Source organism: Opisthocomus hoazin, chromosome 5, assembly GCF_030867145.1.
Source record: "Opisthocomus hoazin isolate bOpiHoa1 chromosome 5, bOpiHoa1.hap1, whole genome shotgun sequence".
Taxonomy (NCBI): Eukaryota; Metazoa; Chordata; class Aves; order Opisthocomiformes; family Opisthocomidae; genus Opisthocomus; species Opisthocomus hoazin.
The window spans coordinates 11,451,153-11,473,336 of record NC_134418.1 but is presented as its reverse complement, the minus strand read 5'-3'; the positions used below and the strand labels follow the sequence as shown (position 1 = coordinate 11,473,336).

The 22,184-nt window shown below is 37.5% G+C and overlaps 1 protein-coding gene across 5 annotated transcripts in view; it reads right to left on the bottom strand.

The window, feature by feature from the left end:
• Positions 1-232: 232 nt before the first annotated feature.
• Positions 233-22,184, bottom strand: part of RGS12 (regulator of G protein signaling 12) — a 91,973-nt gene continuing 70,021 nt past the window's right edge. For 4 of the 5 annotated variants that reach the window (XM_075420416.1, XM_075420420.1, XM_075420419.1 and 1 more), the window contains 6 exons: positions 18,162-18,288; positions 17,132-17,228; positions 15,689-15,765; positions 15,036-15,189; positions 11,814-12,431; positions 233-923 (listed from right to left, as the gene is read on the bottom strand). In XM_075420416.1, coding sequence (XP_075276531.1) covers positions 559-923; positions 11,814-12,431; positions 15,036-15,189; positions 15,689-15,765; positions 17,132-17,228; positions 18,162-18,288 — 1,438 coding nt within the window. In that variant the 3' untranslated portion in view covers positions 233-558. Of the gene's footprint in view, positions 924-11,813; positions 12,432-12,518; positions 13,942-15,035; positions 15,190-15,688; positions 15,766-17,131; positions 17,229-18,161; positions 18,289-22,184 lie in introns of those variants that run through there. The other variant, XM_075420417.1, reaches the window with a different exon arrangement.

The following is a 22,184-nucleotide window of genomic DNA, read 5'->3' as shown; positions in this document are numbered from 1 at the left end:
TTATATTGCATATATGCATCCAGACAAGACTGAATTCCACCTGGACCTCTTCCCAAATGTTATGAGACAGATAGGAAGATATTAAGAAACCAATCCTGATCTTTTTACGCCAGTAACTGATTTTACTTCCACTTCAACAGTCTACAGACACACAGGGAATCCCGCAGACCAGGAAAAAAACATCAGAAGATTAAAGGGAAATTATCTCGAATAAAAAGTTTGGATAGGGGAATTTAAAGTGAGTTTGTCTTTATTAAAGACAAGAAGGGTAGGGGTGGAAATAATAATTTTAATTGCACTGTGCAATGGAATCATCCTAGGGAGGATTATATAGAAATGGTAAGAGAACAAGAACAAATAGCTCAATACTTTTGTTGAAATACTATTTTTTTGTTCTACGGGTTCCAACTCGTATCAGCAGAGACAGTTTGTCAGGCTCAATGAAGGCCATGGGTACTGAAAACAACTTACAATTTGCAGAAACATGTCTCTAAGGCATATCTCTGTTGCTGCTAATGCCAAGTTAAAATACCAGAACTCTTAATTAAAACCAGAGATTTAAACAAAAGTAGCTTTATACTGATTCTCAGTGCCCTTATTCTTCTCACTCTTGACAGTAATCAGAGATGGAAGATCCGATGTCCTGTAAACTCCAGTCCTCATCCTCCCTTGGCAAGATCTCAGTTCAGAGATGTAGCCTTCAAAGCTGAGGTTCCCTTCAGAATCATCACAGGAGCGGGTGCCAGTGCCTTCCAGTTTGACTCCATCCACATCAATTATCCTGTTTACAGGGAGCTCCATTCCAGGGTTCTCTCTCGCACCAGGAGGATTAAAGCTTCTGCAGGTCTTTGCTTTGTGAGAGGTCTGCTCACAAGAGTTTCCTGAAGTCGCTGGTGAATCTTTTTTCTTTCTGTGGTTTGCCCCTAACGGAAGAATTAAAAACAAAAAACACAAAACAGGAGAGTTACGTATCTTCTGGTTTTAGCAGTTTTCAATACTGCAGCTTCCTCTGAGGTCCTAGTGGTAGATAGTCAGCTGGGATACTCCTCTGCCCCCACCAAGGAGACTTCCTGATGTAGCAAGTGGTAACTGAACAGTAGATCTCAAAGATTAATGTAAAATGTTAGCGTGTATCTGTCTTCATGTAGCATTTTGCAGAGTTATTAAACAGATTCCACTAAAAATAACTACTTAGTAGAAATTTGTACAGCTCTGGAACAAACACTCTGACGCCAGCAAACCCAAAGGCGAAGGTGGAGAATACAGAGCTTCCACTGGGGCACCATGGGAGATGTTCCTTGACTTGAACTGGCCTCCAATACCAGATTCCTGCTCAGACATTAGTTTTAACTGGCTAGAGATTCATTTTCAAGCAGACTAAGAAAGGATGACTTGACACTGCAGTTCACTGTCCTGAACTGCAACCGAGCAATTACAGGCCACGGTTTACAGGACAAGAAGAAATAACTGAATCTGCTGATGGGCTTTAAGCATTCATGAAACACCTGAGTTCTGTGTGGTTTTTTTTAACTCTGAAGTTTTTTTTTGGTACAGCGCTTCTAAAATCACAATTGTTAGGATTCGGGCCTATTCTCTAGAACTACTCATACAAAGTTGTTACTATCCCACATTAATCCTAGATCAAAACCTTGAGCTCCCAAAAAGCTAGCTTTGCCTTAGGTGTGACACGGCAAACCGCCAGGCACTTCTGAAGGCAAATGCAGATAAAGCTGGTTTGGCTGTTGCAACAGGCAACAAGGGAAGGCTGAGGAATGAGCTGATCTCATGGTTTGCACCATGGTTATCAACAAGATTTCTGTAGTCGAGGTGCCCACACCATAATATGATAAAAAGGGGCAACGTTTGCAGGGAGAGAGAACTGCTTTTATAAGACCAACTGATATCCAAGAAAAAAGTAGAAGAACTTTCAAGGCACAAAGCAGACTGGAGTAAGGGCTTCCATTTCGGATTTAGTTTCTTTTTTCCATGTATACCAGCTGGGCTTTAAAAGATACCAGCTTGTCCAACATGCCTCACCTAAACCACGTACTCACAAGCATCTGATTAGCACTTAGCCACACAAATCCCATGAGAATTGTGTGGTTAAATGCCCTAGCTGGCTTTGAAATCTTTCGTGTTAGTAACATAAAGCGATACATAGTTTTTTGCAAGAAAAATAAATTTCAATGTATAATCATCGAAATCAAGAACTTTTTGATGTGGAGCAGGGAAAAAAGCAAATGAAAAGGACAAAAAAAGCAATTTCATACTGTTTCAATCGAATCACTCCAGGGTCTTCTCAAGCGTTAAAGCTTTCTATTTAATGAAAATATGTTAAAATTCTAAGTAGTGCAATATTATTTTTGTGCTTTAGCTACAGTGCAGTCCCACATTAATAATCTGGATATTCCACATCAGCAATACTTGCCTATTTCACATCCAGAGGAATTAGATCAAACTCTTAACGAATCAGCAGAGAGAAGACAGAAAGCTTTCTCAGCCCTGTTAGCCCAGCACGACTCCGGCCTACTAAATTACAGCTAGCATTTAACGGGACTGTATCACGCTTCATGTTTACCTCTTCCTACTGCAGCCAAACATTGGCTTGATTTTAACTGCTGTTTGCAGGGCTGTCATGTAAACTGGTATTCTTCTATTCTAAAGTGTTTATCTTGCATGAATGTACTGATCGGTACTCTTGAACTTTTTAATCTACTATTCTATGCCCGTTGAGGAAGATCTCCAATTCTCCTTTCAAGTTGGTTTAAGAGAGATACTAATTTTAAAAAAGCCATACTAATGACAAATTACACCAGTTTGAATCGACAGCGCATGAGTCATCCAGTCGTCCCATCCTTCTACTAAATGTAATGTAAAGAACGACCTTCGACGGTGGTGTAAGGTCTCACTGCCCTGTTGACTTGCACTAAGCTGGAAACCCTTTCCACAGTCAAAAGACACAGCCTGCATCAACAGGGTGCAACAGATGAAGGAGCTGGGAACTCCTACTGAGGAATGCTACGGAAGGTGTAGTATTGCTGTATTTACTGGCTGCTAAGTCTTTCTGCAGCTAAATACAAGAAATGCCATTAATTCTTGGAATTACGGCATCACTGAGTCACCACACGGAGCAATCAGGCTTGCAAGTTGTCTAGTAGGAACAAAGCAAAACTAAGGTCAATGTTGGCTCTCAGGCTTCACAAGACTTAAGCCCATCTGAAGAGGAATAAAGCTATTGTAATAGAATAAATTATTTATTAGAATATCATGTTACTATTATAAATATGAGAATATTCTATTTATTAGAATAAATCTAATAAAACTACTGGCAGTTTTTTCTATTAATGCCCTTCTTAGGAGCAATCCCACTGAAGCATCTAATAAATTACTACTAGAGGCAGGACAGGAATTGAGAAGGTCTCATCTAAAACACTGGTTCCAAAGAATAGGGAATTACTAAGGGATGGTACCGTGAAGATGATTTCTCTTTTCCTGGCAGAGTAGAAAAGATCTTGGCTCATCTACACCAAACAGGAAGATGATTTCAAGAGTAGCATTACACTGAAAAAATATTTTAATGTGCTTTTTTTCCTCATTTTTAAAAACAAAGCATTTATGAAGCAAGGCTATTTAGCGCAAATCATAGGAGAGATTCCCCAAAACAGCTTGGGTATAAATGTATCCTACAACTTTTAAAATAGACTCAAGATTTGCATGTACTCAGTGGATCAACGAGGGTTGAATGATGCCTACAACACTTCTGCACCGGTCTCCTCCTCACATTCTCTTTTTCAGTAACAAATACCTGAGCAAACCTAGCTACGCAGGGCACCATCTAAGGTGCAGAGAGCTTTCAGAGATAAAATTTCTCTGCACATATTCTTGCACTTCAGTGATGAAAACCTCCATGGATCTCTCTGCAGATTGCTTTGCCTTCCACAAAGTATGTCAGGGGTGGTATAACATTTTCCCAAATCTAATCTGTCCAATGTCCTACCTAACTTCAGAAGAGAAAGTAAGCCAGTTCTTAGAGCAGCAGTCGCACAGACTAGCATAAATAAATAATCATGGCTATTGGCAATCTTCAGCTCCACTGCTAAGCATTCCATGCTGCTCTAAGGGAATTTTCTTGTGCATCTGATGCTGTTAATATCTTCCAGCTGCTTTAAAGCTGGGATGATGTGTGTCTTCTGCTGTCTTTAAACTGGAGATCTGCTCTTTTACAGACCCACAGCTAAATGACGACATAGAAGGCTAAGTGCACCCATCCACATTTTTCAAAAAGTTAACTATCAGGCAGGGTTTTAGCTGATCTTGTGATTACCAACGTTTCTCTTTTTCTGGCATTCTAGGTATCATTTCTGTATTTTTATATTGTTTCCATACCATAATTATTACATCCATTTATTTTCAATGTGCCAGCTTTAGTTATGATTCACTTGTTAAAGCATAATTTAGATCTAATCTGAAGTTCAGCACCTTCAAGTGATCAATACTCAAGCTAGTTCCATTCACACCATATTTTATTTTTCACAAAAGCAAGCAGATGTGCATTGAGTTTCAGTATAAGAGACGAGCTCTGCATTTGAAAGTCCACACTTGGTGCATTTCATATATGACAGAATGTTAAATTCTATTCTGTAATTTTCCCAATACCTTTTCCATACAGACAGACCTTTTCCATGCAGATTCAGTGCTTCACTTTGCATTCTAGCTTTGCTAAAATCCTACTGTTCTTGTCAAAATCATTTACTATACAGATGGCTCTCAGTTCTACTGCAAGGTACCAAGGATACTCTGTGATTTCTATACCACTGATGCCAAGGTATTCAGCTTCCCATGTCAGAGAGGATCAGATACTCAGTTAAAGAGAATGAGCTCCACTTTAACGATTACGTGATGACTTGGAGCAGACAAGAATCTGTTCGAAGTTACAATACAACTCTTGTGAAAAGAAATCACTGAAGTTTTCAGGAACATCTCCTGGAATTGGTCATTTACTGGCAAGTACCACCTCCAAATGCAATCAGTCTCCCAGTTTCACAGACTGGTGTGTCCTTTCGTGTGTGAGATAATGGGCAGATCCTGCTCTCACCTCTGATTCCATACGACATCCTGTCCTCAGGCCATAGCATGCTGCCTGGGAGAGCATTTTTTTACATGAGGCTATAAAAATGGAGCTTTGCAATGGTCACTTCTGCAGTGGCGTTCACTTCGATGTCCTGGAAATATTTCAGTACAGGTAACTCTTTTCCTTAACATACCTGTAATCTGGCAGATTCATTTGGGGAAAGACACTTCTCCCTTCCTGTCCTAAACTCTTCTCAAATGGTACTTCAAAATTTTAGGTGGTGGACAAATGACTTCCACACTGACTGATGTACTATTACTAATGTAAGCATTTTAATTTTTTTTTAAGTTTGTAAAGTGATTTATGCTTCCGAAGGGAAAAGAATGCTTTACATTTAAAATTTAGAATTCTGCAGGTTAAACTCCCTTCAAAAGTTTCCTTCCTTTTATCTCTTAAATGCTACAACACTGAGGAGAAAGAGGATTAAATAAAGGTTCCTACCTACAGTTTATGCTAAATCTTTTCAAATGAAATTTGGCTTCGTATGCTGCATTTCACTTGCATGATGAAACGCCAACTGCAGCATATGCTCAGTGCCTTGAAATCTGACTCAGTAACAATGAGGGCATCGAGTTAGGAAGCAGATTATTCTACAAAGCAGCAATACTCTCATTACCAGCCTATTTACTTTAGTCCTGGGAATTTCTGGAATACATTTGCAGCGTTAAGTTTAGAAGCACAGGGCGGATGGAAATTCTTTCACTGCACTCATCTCAAAAGCACTCACAAGAACAAAGCACAAAACATTACTGGGAAAGACAAATTCTGAATATTACACAGAAGAGGGAGCTGGTATGACTACTGCTGCTCACCAGTGGCATGTATAATCAAAAAAGGAAACACTGCACTCTGTGTTTGCTGCAGGCAGTGACCTTCTGCGTACCTGGCTATAACAGCTGCTGAAGAGAACTGCACACAACATCATTTAAGAGCCAGGAATGGTCCGAGAATAAATAAAATGAAAAGTTCTGAATGTTGATCCAGAGTGACCTACTAGCCAATCTGCTTAAGTTTTCTGCTTCTCCACTGCTAAAATTGAAATTCTTTTCAGCTGAAGACTTTCCAAGCAACAGGCACAACAAAACATCTCTGCAACAGCCTACAAACACTCAGCCCTCAGCATGATCTTCCAGCATTTATAGCTAACACAGGTTTTGCTCTTCCATCAGTAGTTGGTAACAGCAGGTTTAATTATTGTGGAGAGTAGTATGTTGGGAAATCGTGGATTGAATTACTTGGATCAGTTTTAATTTAATCTGCCACTCATTATGTTATTTTTCAATTAAGAAATTCTAACATGTGGTTTAGCAGGGCTACCAGTTACTTTTCAACTAGTAATGCAACTAAGTTCATTTCATCATCCAAATCTAAGTCATATGTTTGAAGAGATCTGGCTTTAGCCTGTGTGCATTTCGTTCAAAGGGCAGTTGTAATTTTTCTAACATTTTATCTAGCCAGTGATAAAATTTGCAATTCTCCCTAAAATGTGTATCTTGCTGTTTGATTGAAATAAGCTTACAGTTCAAACAATTATCCCTCAAGGCCTTCCTCGCTTCCCGGTTGTCTACTCTCCACGTAACTCTCCTTCTCCTTTGTTTATTATTGATCTCAGTCATGTACTACATGTAATTCTTCCATTTAATCACGCTCTGATTAAAAGAGGATTAACAGATTCTGGCCTTAGTATTACTGGATCCCCACGAGTACTTCTTTCTATTGATCCAGAACCCAAATATCTTCTATAAAATGACACAGAGCCAGTAAGGATATAATTAACTGCAGGACAACAGCCTCTGTTGAAAATAATGATTACAGTATTATTATTACATCTTTTAGTCATAACTCCTTGCTTTTCTTCAATTTTTATTTACGTTTCACCACTGGATTTTCTCTAAAATATGCCACATGAATTAAGAGATTATGTAAAATATTAATTATATAAAATAGAAATTATTACAAAAGTAAAGGAATTTTTGAATTTTTGAAGATATATGCATTATTGTTTTTAACTATCCTTAACTATTCCTTAACTATCACAAAGTTTATTGCACTTGGAATTCGTTACCCTTATAATTCAAAAGTTTAGTAGCCAAACAGTGAAAGTCACAGAAATACCACTGATATTATCTGATCTCTGTTCCTTGGTTGCAGTGTACTGTGTCCTCTCTGAATAATAAAAAAGAGCCCCAGGCTATGAGAGTCCACCCTGCACTTTATTTCGGCATAATGTCTCTTTCAAAGCAAAAAAATCCTAGCACTGGTACTAACTATCCCATTTCTGAAAGAATTCTTTCCAATAAGAAATGAAGCAAGTTTATTTTGAGGATACAACTGCCCACCTATTTCAGAAACACAGTGGTATCTTCAGAACAAAATACGTAACTGCTTCTATAGTCCATTCTATAGTCTAAATTCACCCTTTATCTTCCATAGCCATATGATTAAAGTATAATTCCAGAGAGTCCACCATGATTTTATTTTCTGTAGCTGGCTCTCTATCTTAACTAATGACATTCTATACCTATTAAAAGGGAGTTCTGAATAACCTCTTTATTTGACTGAATCGCTGGATCCAGTCTATACATGTACTCAAAAGAATACCTTCTTACTTGGTAGGCAATAATTCCATTGACTGTAATTGTAATTTCATTTTAAGAGCATTTCTCATCCTAGAAGCCAAAAAAGAAAAAGGACAATTTTTTTAATAACAGAAGGAAGAACAATTTGATGGAATCAAATCCACAGCCTGCGCACCTTCGGTCTGGATTGCTGCAAATTGTCCTACCTAAGGACGAAACGGTCCTCCCTGAAAAAGCCCAGTTGCACTCAGACTACATGCTCACCTAGTTTGCAGCAGAGGCAACAGTCACAGTGAACAACTCACAGGCCCCAGTGGAATATCGATGGATGAATAAATAACCTAGTGCAAGGCCTCTGGCTTGATATTCACAGCTCTTGAGAGGACTAAAGGTCTGAAAGACGGCCTCTCCCATGACAGCTATTTTTCACTTGCATAATGCATGTGCCTAAGCCCCTGGGAAAAACTGGAGAACATTCAAAGTACCCAGATTATGCCACACAATTAAAAAAAAAAATAAACCTGAAGAGATTAAATCAGTATTTTAACACTTTCAAAAACAAATGCATCACTTCAGACCAATTACACCACACAATAATTCAGCTATTTCTTCCACAGATGGGTACCAACACCATCATACGCAGAGACATGAAGTAAGTGCATTTCAGAAATAGTGTTCAGGTTCCAGAAACCCCGGATTTTTAAAGTGGGAAATTTGCCAGAACTTGCAGGCTTATTCAAAAATAAAGACATTTTCTTCTTGATGAGTAACACAACTAGAATCAGTAATGATTCTTGTATTGCAAGCTAATTTGATCTGTACTTCATAGCTAAATATTACTACAGTATAAAGACATTGCACTTGGTTAAGAAAGTGAAGATCTGTGTGTGAAAAATTGTTCTCAAAAGCTCTCAGCGATGAAAAACTCATTTTGCTGTTTCCCATTATTCGTATTTTGCTTTCTAGATCTTCAAATGAAAAAACCCTCAGGAGTTACCCGTTCCAGGGATGGATATTGGCCTGGCTTTGCCACATCAGTCTGCGGTTAGTGAATTGCCCCCTACAGAATGTGAGGGACTATTTCACACCCCCCCCAGCCCTTTTCCCAGCACATATAAATCCAGCATATAAGAGCCCAGTGCATCGCGTAAGCATAAATGTCATTTGTCTTCACAATGATTTGAAACCAAGATTATAGACCATTTTAAATTATGTAGTCACTATTTTCCTTTTTATCCCAGTGTTTTAATTCAGTAAACCAATCAGAAATGCATTTTCCATCGATAGACTATGAATGGAGAACCATTAAAGCACTTAAAAAAGCAACCATTATTAATGGTTTAGTCCTCTGAAATATCGATTATTAACTGGAGATAGTTTCCAGCAGTCTATATTATAATTACTGTACATCATTGAATAGTCTTCCCATGCAAACTCCATGAAATCATGAAAACAGAAAAGTTTTGTTTCGGCCCACAATTTTTCCATAAAATCACCGTCCTTTTGTAGAATACAGTTCCCACAAAATACTCGTGCACTGTGAGAAGAGTGCAGAACAGAGTTAGTGTATGCAATAAGGTAGCAAAAAAAGCAAGGCGTTTTACATCTTTCTTTTACATTTCTGTCACTCCTCAAGAAAAGATAAAATCTGGTTTGTCACAAAGCTAAGAGAAACTAAGATTTTAGTTTTGCAAAATTATTTTGATTACTTAAAGGTCTCTCATAGGTGAGTATGACAGAAAAATAAAAAGCAATCACCAGTGCAAGCAGAGTAGACCAGACTGAATACGTGAAAATTAAAATCTGTAAAAAAAAATTAATAATTCAATATTTAGGATATTAGTTATTTGTTGTGGAAAAGTCTGAGTAACTTTCAAAGGGGAACTGCTACAGGACTTTCAACTGCTTCATTTTCTTTCATGGAGGCCCACAACTGCGTGGGAACACAGCGACTTCTGGAGAGACAACGTTTTCAGCCTCCAGAACAGAGCGAGACCTAGATAACAGCACCATAAGCCTCTCTGTAATATTTTTTTTTCTAGTTAGGGTTCACAGTACTGTTATGTAGGACCCATCTCTAAGAAAGAAAAGGGTAGCGAGGTCTCCAGCACCCATCCAACCCTTCATTTCTTACCCAAGACTACCAGATGGAGAGGTTGTTATATTGATTACTCCACATCAAATGAACTGAGATCGCCAGCTCATTTCTTAAAGACCAGGGAAGAATTGCTTTAGTTTAAAATAAGCAGGAAAGTAATGAAGTTCAGCCCAAGAACCCAAAGACAGAAGAGACTCTCCTTTCAGGAGTTCCTGTTACGACTCATTTAAAAGAAATCTCCTGTCTTCTCTGCCTCCTGGTGCACATGTCCAAGCCATGGATTTCACATGTGACCCATCAGCATCTCAAGACAGCATTTGCCCTTTGATACCCAGATTATTAACAAATATAACGTTTGTCCACTTTATCTCACCGTAATTGCTAGTTCATATCTATTAATCTGTTTCTTTTTAGAAGATAATTTCAATCAGAATTCTTAATCCAGCACTGAAACAACCACTTTTAAATAAGGAAGAAAATCAAAGCTTAAAACCAGTTTGAGTAACTAAGTCTAGAATTTATTACTCCTGAGAGAGAACAAAGATACAAAATACATGTGAAAACTACACAAAGATTTCTACAAAGTAAAAAGTAGAAAGTGGGAAAAGGGAAAGCTACAGTTCAGTGGTTACACAGAAATGTATGGCATGCATTAAAATATTGTAAAGTCATGAAGTTTTTTTTAAGTGCAAATGGTTTTTTTAACAGTTCTCACTGAAAAATATGTAAATTGATACCTATGTTGTACACTTGCCACATTATCAGAAAGACACCAACACAAATCTATGCATATACACACCAATATGTCTGCAGTACATTTTGTGGTTTTGTTATTTGTAGGCACTGGTTACAAGTCTGTTCAATACTCAGTTTCAGAAATTAAGTGGTAGCGCTTATAGAACATTTCTCAAATACTACTAGTAAAGGAATTTGTTTTTAAAATACCAAGAGGATGAAATAATTTGCATTGCCATTTATAAGCATCCAACAACCAAAGAAGTATTTACAAATCATCAACCATACAGATAAAGAACAGTATCAAATACTCTGTGTAAAAAGATAAATAATTAAAATGTATATTCCCACATCACAAAGAAATGTGATCATACAAATTATGGCACCATATGTTTGTGAAACATCAAAAATAAATGTAGCACATAGATACCTCTTCTTCTATTTTACATTAAAATGTACAGTACAATGACTGTGAAACGTCAATGTCACAACACCCATCGTCTTCAAAATCTTGTTCTGGTAATAGCAATTATTATTAGAGTCCGTGTTTATAAAGAAATTCCATACTTCAGCGTTGGGCTAATATTGCTCTGTGCTATTGCTACAACCATGAATCTTACATCCTAAAAAAAAGTTACATATTTTCTCTCAAATTATCTAATAGAAAGAGCTATTTCACATGTGAATATTCTGGGAGAAAGTGTGACAGATGCAATCTATTTCTCTGTGTAGCAAAGTATGGGTTAAAAAAAACCTGTAACATTTTTTAGTCACAAATACCTAATTTATTAGAGAAATATTTTTTAAATTAAGGTTTATGCATTTCAAATTTTAATCATAAACAGTGCTGCAATTTTCAACACATAATTAGGGTTCCTGCTAAAGCACTTCAACTTCCAAACCCTAATCACGTATCTAATTATGACAAATGGGTCAGAAAATCTGGAACGCAACAGTGTTATGCAGCTCAAAATGCTGATGTGCTCCTCGGGTAAAGAATGAGATAATTATAGCATATAGACGTCTTTTAAAGGTTTGTCCGCATGTGTCCATTTTTGACCACATGCCAAATCCAAACTAAAATACATTGTTAAAGGCAACCAGAAATATTACAGTTAGCACAGACTAAGGCAATGATTTTTTTTTGTAAAAAAAATTAAGGTGCAGAGAGAATTTTCCTTCTTGTTTTAATGGGTGCCAAATATTGGTTAACAGTGCCAAGGAAAAGTAGTTTTACATGAAATGAAAGACTATTAAAATCTAGAAATACCTGAATTGGATCTTTGATATCCAGATTTTTCCTGGTTACCTGCACAAGGAGTTGGGGGTGGATAGTTGGCTTCTGTGAGTTTACTGATGTCTGACGGTGGTGTTGGTGGTGGCGGTGGTAGCAAAGTGCTGTTAGGGCTACTAATGTCTCCTTCAGCCACAAGAGTCAAGTCTGCCACATTCTCATCATCTACCATCTGTATGCCTTCAGCTTGTAATTCTCTCGACTGCCTTTTCCATATTGATGTATTGTTTTCCTGCGCATGCGGAATTGGAGACAATGCAGTGTTAAAAGGAACACTGATAGTCTTCTGACTGTGGAGTGCTGTCAAAGCAGATTTATGTTTATTTTCTGAGTAACCCATTTTCTTAACTGAACTTTCATTAAAGTTTTGTACGGACTCCTGTTTTCCACTTGGTGATGTACATCCATCCTTGCCATCGTTTTTTGAAACTCGTCTCTTGAGGCCTTTAGGGCCTGCGGGAGTAGAGGAGGATGGCTCTGGTCCAGTGGGTGGTAAACGAAGAAAGTCAGGAAGAATAAGGTCTTCTTTCCTTAGCAGTCCACGTTGGTCATCTGCTCTGTTACTTTGAGCTTTGGATATGAGTTCAAAAAATTCTATTGGGGAAAAACCCAAAATTGACAAGTTTTTGTCAGAAAGTGCAATGTCATTACAATGTAAATTTTCAGCACATTTATTTCCCATGAAGATCTTCAATTTGTTCAATGCTGCCTTGAAATAAGATCCTATGTTAATTAGGAACTTTTTCAATTGCAGCAATGTTCGCTAGCATCACTATAATTAAGACAATCAGGATTGCTATTGTAAGAGTTTTGCAGTTTAGAACAGCTGCAATTCACTGAGCCTTGAACACATCTTCTGTTTTATGCAGTTAATAAATCTGTACACACACACAGGATTTTTTAATTCTTTATACAAACAAGGCTCTGGTCTTACTGACAATGGGTGCACGTTTTTATATTCTGGACGGTTTTTACCCATCTTAACTCAAAAATAGCCATGCCATTTCGAAGATCCAAAATGCTGCAAACTTCCTTGTTATACTGAATTTCTCTCAGTTTAATAATATTTTATCACAGTTTAAATTCAATTCATTGTGTATTTTTAACCCAGGATTTTATCATCACAGGGCACGATCAGATGATGATTTAAGTAACCCCATTTTACTTTGCACTGCAATGAATCAGTAGCATACAGTCAGTCAATAACCATCAAAGGAGCCATTACTAAAAGCAATGGGGCAGCTTCTTTTAGAGAGCTTTTAACACAATTAGCAGTGATTTTCTGATCATGTCCTTAATGATGTCCAATGGTTTAATATATTTCTATATATAAATAATACTCATAATCAAGCAACACTGTTCTAGAAAGTCTCAAAACTTGGCAACAAGAAACTTCTCAGTCGTAAGCCAAGAATTATAGCATTCCTCAAAAAAGAAGCATCAAAACAACAAACTCACTCTTTGGTACAAAACATAAATATAAAAATATGTAACTCGTAATATAGGGTCTCAGCATGTCGTACTTTTTCAAGAAGAGAGCATTCAGACTATGGAATATTAAAGATGCTTAAAAAGGCCATCTCCAACAGACGAATTAAAATCGATAGTTTCAGCCCAACTTACAAATATTGTTTGAAGCAAAAGCCATTACAAAATAAAGCGCAGAATGTTACTATCAGTTTTAACTTAGCATAATATGAAGTCATATGCTTGCACATATATGACTTTACTCCTAATCCTCCATTTGCATTTGGCAGGCTTTGTAATATATTTGTAAAAATGACTTTTTAACATGCTTTGTCAAACGCCACGAAATCTGAATGTAGCCAAGATGGAAGCTTCAAAATGCTTCTTATTGCCAAAGTTTTGCAAAATGGTGGTCTGCATATTAAAACATGCAACATTTCTAATATGTGTCATACAAAAATGTTCCTTTCTGAAATGTCAAACTTCTTAGAACAGTTGTTTGTTTTTTTCATTAAAAAACAGTCTACAACATTGGGTACGTATTTTCCAAACTTGGACAAATTTCACAAAATTCAAAAGAAAATGTGAAAGCCTCGAATTCTGAAGTTTTCAAATTATGTTAATGATTTACTCAGCCCTAGGAAGAAAAATGAAAATATTAAAATATGGAAAACAAGTTAACAAAATAGTAAGCAACAGAAAATAATTTAAAATGCACTAATATTTTGTAATAACACTTATATTAACAAATACCTATTTTGCAATAAAAGTTTTAGTCACTGCATTTTTTTCCATTCCAGTCAGTAGACGTTTATTCACACATGAACGTTCATTTGCTGTATAACTGCACATAACCAGGTTTTGGATATGCATATTCAGTAACACCAGGAGTAAATCTTAATCTGTTGGTAAGTATGTCTTCTGATTTTTTTCTGCTTGGGAAAATAGGGAGCCATGTGTAGGGCTGACAAAACAGGTAACTGCTTCAGTTAATGCCCTAGGGCAGAGGGTTGTATGTCAAGGTTTCTACTGCTACCTCGTTTTTATTCCTCTTCCTCCCACAGACATCTTCTATAAGAAAGTAAATTCTCTTATGAGTTCTTTTTCAATGGTATCACCAGAACTATTAAGATGTAATTGAAGGTAAAAATAGGACTCAGAGTATACAAAATTGCCAATAACCTCTTTGCATATTTCTACTTCTAACCATCTTTTCAGAGTACTGAATGTAAACTAAGCTGTTACTCTTGCCCATCACAGCTCCTCCACAGTCATCAGATTGTAATGCCGTTACAGATTTTAGCACAAAATTTCAAAAATTCTTACCTGAGTAATTTAGGGTCTACACCACTGTGCAGAATGCCGTTCAGTGGGTTAAAGACTATTATGTACAGGTGAACAGAAAGGCAAGCTCCTACGTGGCTTACAAAGGGTATCGAATGGGATATTCACCTGCAGTTGAGTAACTAATTCCTTTTGATTTTACCTGGAATTAAGTAGCTTTCACTTTTGAAAATCCCACCAGGCACCTACGTCTATCTTCAGTTATTCTTAAAATTTTACCTTCAGCTTCAAAATCTTTACAATTCAAACACAGCATCAAACAAAAATATAAGGATCATGACTATGATTTTCACAATTCAGTATTAAAATCTCAGTACCTTCTCCCACACAGATAAAAAAATCTCATTTTTCTAAGACTACTTATGTAAATACATAAAGTTCACATACCCTCTGCTTCATCCAAATTAATTTTCTGACATTTTTTTTTCCCAATCTTTGCAATAGAATCTTCTCTCTTTGACAGCCGGACTTCCCTAGCATTTTTTCCATTTTCGCCTTTCATTTTGATAGAATTAGACTTTCCTAGAGTTCTTCCCTCTCCCTGCATTAGAAGGAAAGTTAAAGTACTACTTAAATTTAGGCTATATCATTGAGTACGTAATATGGTCTAATTGAATAAAACAGTTATTTTGAAAACACATTTCTCTAACACTACCACAACAAATGTTCTAGTTTAGTCTTGATTATTGCAAAGAACATTTGCCATAGTACTTCTCAAAAATGTATAAATAAATATAACATTGTTTACTCTGAAGAATTCACATTACAGAAATGGCTTGGAAGGTCACAGTAATTAAATCATTTTCAAATATAGGTAAGCCAATGAGACATGAAACAACACAGTGAAAGCGCTACTTGATTCATCATGAAGACAAAGTTCTCACAAATAAATGCTGTTGATCAGATGAATTATAGCTATACTCAGTCCAGTTACATAATTTGGCTGATTCAAAATCATGGATGAATGCAGCTTTTAGCACAGAATTCCAGAAGGAAACAAAAGATGATCTAAGGTACAAAAATCATTGCAGGAGACTTACAGTAGATACTTGATTTCTTGAAGTAGTTACAGTTGCACTCTGTTTTACTGATGCACCTTTTTGTTTATCTGTAAACACTGAACATAAACATACCTTCTGTAACTACAAATTTGTAACTTCCCAAAGGAGTAATATTTAAGTGACAATGATGCACAAAACAGATTTTTTTTGCTTTAAAATTTCTCAGAGATCTACTCACAAAATAAAGAGTGAGCACAGTTGATATCCCTGACACTTTTCAGTCAAAACCTACCAGAATAATTCAGAATTTAACCAAAACAAAAAAATTCAGCAGCAACGACCACTGAAATGTCATGTTGAACCTTTTCCAACCTGTTTCATGTATCAGTCATTTTCTAGACATTGCCATATCCTCCTTGTCTACTTCTATGCAGTCAAGTAACTCCTTCAAATTCCATCTGCCTGCAATGCATACACTAACTGAAGACTGAGCCACAAACACAGAACCATGGCCCTTTTTCACTGGTATATTGCCACAGAATCAGCCTACTGCTGGAATGACCCTCTATGATTTAGGCCTTTACAACAGCTGGCAGCACACAGGACTACAGTTTTATTTGTAATCCTTAAACTAAGTATCTGTGAGAGTATTTAGATTGATACCTTTTTTCAAAATGACAATTGGTTCTGCTTCCTAGAAAAATGACAAATCTGGTTGTCCCCAATAAACCCCTCCATCTTTGTTCACCTAGTTCTTCCCCAAAGAGGATCTCTACTCTAAGTCAATTTAATTTAACATATCTAACTTCATTTTTAAAACTAAGTGTTCCGTATCTATAAAAAGGTCTCCTAATGAAACTGAATCTTTACTCTCAAGGCTGCTTACATTAATCTAATGTGTTAATTGTGCCAAAACCTGCCAGCTGTTCCATTGATTAACATCTATTTTTCAAATTCTTTTGTCCAAGGAAAACACAAATTATATCCTTTTTAGTATTATCTCCAGAAATCATCACTTAAAACTGGAGATGTAGGCTCTGCTACTTTCTGTTAAAGAAGGGGGTTATCGCAGCAGTATATATAGCTGCTGCACAAACTGCATCTGTTTTACTTCTACAGAATGCTTCTTTTGAATTAATTGCCAAATTCTCGGAAGTTATTTGGCATTTTATTCTCATTATTATTACTAGGCGCTACGTCCCTAAATGTGTTTGTGTATCTATGGCTGAGTAAAAGTATTCAGGTGTTACTACTGCAAAACGTCTTACAGCAACAGTAAAGAATTGGTATCAACAGATGAATTTGACCTTCAGTCTTTAGAAACTGCACTCCTTTTTAGCTAAAAAGAATACATGCTGCATGTCACATACCCAAATCTAATCACATTTACCTCACCCATCGCATCTATAAAAGAACCTAACAGAAGTCAGGGTTTATGAAACTGACTTAACATCATAAATAAAAGCTTTTATGCCAACTTACCTCTACCCTTTGTTGGCTCTTTTTCATCTAGAACAACTCGCTGACCGTCCAGATTAGATATAGGGACACCAAGATCAAGTGGTTCCTGCTCACCATTCTAAAGTCGGATCACAGTTTGTATGTAAAAGAGAGAAAGCTGTTTTCAGAACAAATTTATGCAGTCTTGACATTTTTTTTTTTGAAAGAAAATGAGCAAAGCATTTTTATGTTCCAGCGTAGCCTCAAACTATCTTTTTTCTACCATTTTAAAACTGTTTATTCTATTTGTGTAAAACAACCTTGACTACAATGAGTAACTCATTTATGTGAGGAGAATGGTATTTGGGGAAAAGAAGATACAACAGAAAACAATCATCCAATTTTCAAGCACGCTAGGACTATGTGTATGTTCAGCAAATCATATTTTTCAGAGGAAGTATCATATTATTTTATATTCTAAATTGGTTTTACTTTGTTAATTTTGTAATATTATTAACTGAAGTTGTCATCTTTATACCAGCATGGTTTTCAGTTTTTTTTTAAAAACACGGACTAGTTCAGCCAAAACAGTACACATTCTAGAAACACCACAAAAGTAACTTCCCATTCCTTGATATTCCATCATAACAGGACAGAGAAAATGCTAGCCAAGTGTTTAGAAGTAGAGAAGTTGAATCAGTCTGCTTCTGCAGAAATTTTCTGCAAGGAAATTTGAGGCAATTTTCATGATTCCTAGGATAATGGAACAATAGCCTTAACTAATCTCAATCAACTTTACCTGGCTAATAATGGAAGCTCTAGAAGAACCTAAATTCAGGCTCTATTATTTAGGATGTTAGATTTATTCTGAAGGAGAATATAAAACAAGTACAGACTAAAGCTTTGAGATAGTCATAATGGTTATGACCTCTATGCATTTTCATCTTAACATTTAGTTATAAATACAGATTTTAACGCCTAATTATAAGGATAAGAATAATTTGAGGGACTATCATATGATCTTCTCTAAACAAAAAATACTGCAGCTTGAATTACATCAAAAGATACTTACTAGTCTTGCCACAAGTTCATTAAGATTTAAACCATATTTTGCAACCACAGGCCTTAAGACCTCTGTTACTGGTTTGGTGGGTTTAGCCTTCAAACCAACTGATCGATTGATTGGAACAAGATCCAGCCTGAAACATATCAATTGTAGCATTAAGTATGAAATAGTCCAATAAACAAAACGCACAAAATACGTAAAATCCAACCTACACCAAAGTTTTACTAGTTAACAGCTAGTGACCCTGAAACTTCACTAGCACAAATCTATCCTAACCTGAAGGTATAAAGCACTTTAAATACAAATCAAACTTCCACTGCTTCACTCGCCAGAGCTGAGTGAAGGCATGAGCCAACCTAATTGCATGGTGATCCTCAGACCAATTAGATACATTGCATAGCACTTTCATCTTTACAGGGAGATTGCTCTCACCATTCTGGTCCACGAGTGCTTCTAAAATGATTCCATGTCTGTACTACAGCCTTGGATGCAAGAAAAGTATTTCTTCCCACTTCCACAAGAGAGACTCACAATGTCCTATTCAATTACTTGAGATTGGATTCGGATAGGATTTTTTATTTTTCAGCATAGGAACAAATACAGTGGAATTCCAGATGATGCTAATTTCTGGCTAGAAAAAACAAGTCCAGGGGGCCGGATGGGATCCACCTGAGAGTGCAGAGGGAGCTGGTGGAGGAGCTGGCCAAGCCACTCTCCACCATTTATCAGCAGTCCTGGCTAACAGGGGAGGTCCCAGAGCACAGGAGGCTTGCCAATGTGACACCCATCTACAAGAAGGGCCGGAAGGAGGATCCCAAGAACTACAGGCCTGTCAGCCTGACCTCGGTGCCAGGGAAGATTATGGAGCGATTCATTCTGAGTGCGCTCACCAGGCATGTGCAGGACAACCAGGGGATCAGGCCCACCCAGCACAGGTTCACAAAAGGCCAGTCCTGCTTGACTAACCCGATCTCCTTCTATGACCAGGTGACCCGCCTAGTGGATGAGGGAATGGCTGTGAATATTATCTACCTGGACTGCAATAAAGCCTTGGACACTGTTCACCACAGCATCCTCCTGGAGAAGCTGGTGGCTCATGGCTTAGACAGGTGTACTGTTCGCTGGGTAAAAACCTGGCTGGATGGCCAAGCCCAGAGAGTGGTGGTGAATGGAGTTAAATCCAGCTGGCGGCCAGTCACAAGTGGTGTTCCCCAGGGCCCAGTTTTGGGTCAGGTCTTGTTTAACATCTTTATCAATGACCTGGATGAGGAGATTGAGTGCTCCCTCAGTAAGTTTAAGGATGACACCAAGTTGGGTGGGAGTGTCGATCTGCTTGAGGGTAGGAAGGCTCTGCAGAGGGATCTGGACAGACTGGATCGATGGGTCAAGGTATGAGGTTCAACAAGGTCAAATGCCAGGTCCTGCACATGGGTCATAACAACCCCATGCAACGCTACAGGCTTGGGGAAGAGTGGCTGGAAAGCTGCCTGGTGGAAAAGGACCTGGGGGTGTTGGTGGACAGCCAGCTGAACATGAGCCAGCAGTGTGCCCAGGTAGCCAAGAAGGCCAATGGCATCGTGGCTTGGATCAGGAATAGTGTGGCCAGCAGCAGTAGTGCAGTGATCGTACCCCTGTACTTGGCACTGGTGAGGCTGCACCTCAAATACCGTGTTCAGTTATGGACCTCTCACTACAAGAAAGACACTGAGGTGCTGGAGTGTGTCCAGAAAAGGGCAACGAGGCTGGTGAAGGGTCTAGAGAGCAACTCTTCTGAGGAGTGACTGAGAGAACTGGGCTTGTTTAGCCTGGAGAAAAGGAGGCTCAGGGGAGACCTTATTGCTCTCTGCAACTACTTGAAAGGGGGCTGTAGCGAGGCGGGTGTTAGTCTCTTCTCCCAAGTAATTAGTGATAGGACGAGAGGAAATGGCGTGAAGTTGAATCAGGGGAGGTTTAGACTGGGTATTAGGAAAAATTTATTTACTGAAAGAGTGGTCAGGCATTGGAATAGGCTGCCCAGGGAAGTGGTGGAGTCACCATCCCTGGAGGTGTTTAAAAAACATGTAGACATTGCACTTTGGGACATGGTTTAGCAGGCATAGTGGTGTTAGGTTGACGGTTGGATTTGATGATCTTAGAGGTCTTTTTCAACCTTAACACTTCTATAATTCTATGACTGTAGAAAAAATTGCTGTAAGAGAAGCTTATATGCAAAAGCCGTAAAAGGAACTCGGTTGGAATTTGAAGGATAAAGACAGCCCTCTTCAGAGTCTATTATGCAATTTTACATCATTTCATCAAAATGGCAAAAAAAAAAAGAAAATTTTTTTAAAACACAAATAAATATTCCATTTATGTTTATTTCCCTGCACAGAATTGTGCCTAGTTTTTTGTTGGGATTTTTAATTTTTGGTTTTTTTAAATGCTCTTCATATGTGCCCCGATTCCCCCATAACAGCCACATTTGATTATAATGGCACTAAAGTATGAAAACAAGGGCAGGCTTGTCACTAACAAAACTATCAGAAGAAATGAAAACCATTAGTGATTTTGTAAGTTACGATTAAATGTAAAACCCATCTTCTCTCTCACACAAATTATGTATATACAAGATGTTTAGTCTTACTGACCTTTCCCTTCCAAAAGAAACCTGAATAACTGAAGCTTTGTCTTTCATATTTTCCTTGAATATAACAGCTACTAAGTAGAAATGATCAATTATAATCAGTAACTGGTAATTGACACAGAAGTGGCAGACACTAAGGTAACCAAGTATATCCAGATAGTATTTGTCTTATGTCTGAAAATATTCCAAATATTTGAGTATTTTTGCTTACACAGTGTCTACCCACAGAAGGAAATAATGTAGAACATTTCTACACTGTAATTAACACACAAGTAACATATGGTACCGCCTACTTGAAGTTCCTCATTAATTTGGAAACTCAACAAACTCTCACCTAATAAAAAACTGCTCAACCTCAATTTGCAAATTGAATATGCTATACCGTACTCATTAATCTGAAGTACCCTTAAATAGAAACGAGCCCCACTTCCTAAAGAAAAGTAATACAAAGCTAAAATGAAGACTACCCAACAAAATAAATTTTATTCACTTCAAAAGCTCAACTCAATAACATAACACAAGCATTTTACTTCATGACTGTTTCCTGAAATAATTATTTCAGGAGTTTTCATAGCACCAGTATGGATTTTTAGAATTCAGGAACTTTAAAACATTTTCCGGCATTTTGGAAAATAACAAAACCAGATTATTGTTAAAAAATGTATAATATAAAATAATATTACACAATACTAAATAATGTACTAGATCATTTTATACCCATATTAATAATAATATTATAACATTAACTTATTTAAGATTCAGGGTTATAAATCTATACTCAGATGAATTTATATTTATACAATTAGTCTACTGTAATCTGCCAGTTAGGCACATAATTACAGACGTAACTGAATGGGAACATGTAATCAATAAATATATCCATTTAATCTTAAAGGCCTATTTTTTTTTTATTGTTGCATTTAGGATTAGACTAGGAGACTCGCAAGTCCATTTCCATCTCCTTCTTGTGCTGCTTCAACCTACTAAACATGTCTCTTCCTGACGTGGAAGGTCCCTCTGGGTCTGCAGATCTGTCCTACATCCTTATTCACAACTGTCTCAGCTTGAGCAGTTAGACATCATAATCATATTTAAATGTCCCTAAACGGGAGCATTGGCGTCAAAATCCCACAATATCCAAGACAGCAATCCAGAAAGCTTCCTCTTGCAGCATTTACAACTCACCAGGTGCTGCTCCACTCAATTTGAAACACTCCTGTAGGCCCACATTTCTCCCACTGATCCTTACCCTGGCCGCCCCGACCTGAGTTACCTTTCGGAGCCACCCCAACCTCACCATTAGCTGCAGAGGAATCACTTAGCAGCTGGCTCTAAGTCTCAGGGATATCAGTGCCTAAATGTGGGCAGGGTATCAAACATAAGCCCTTGTGTAACTCAGAGACTAC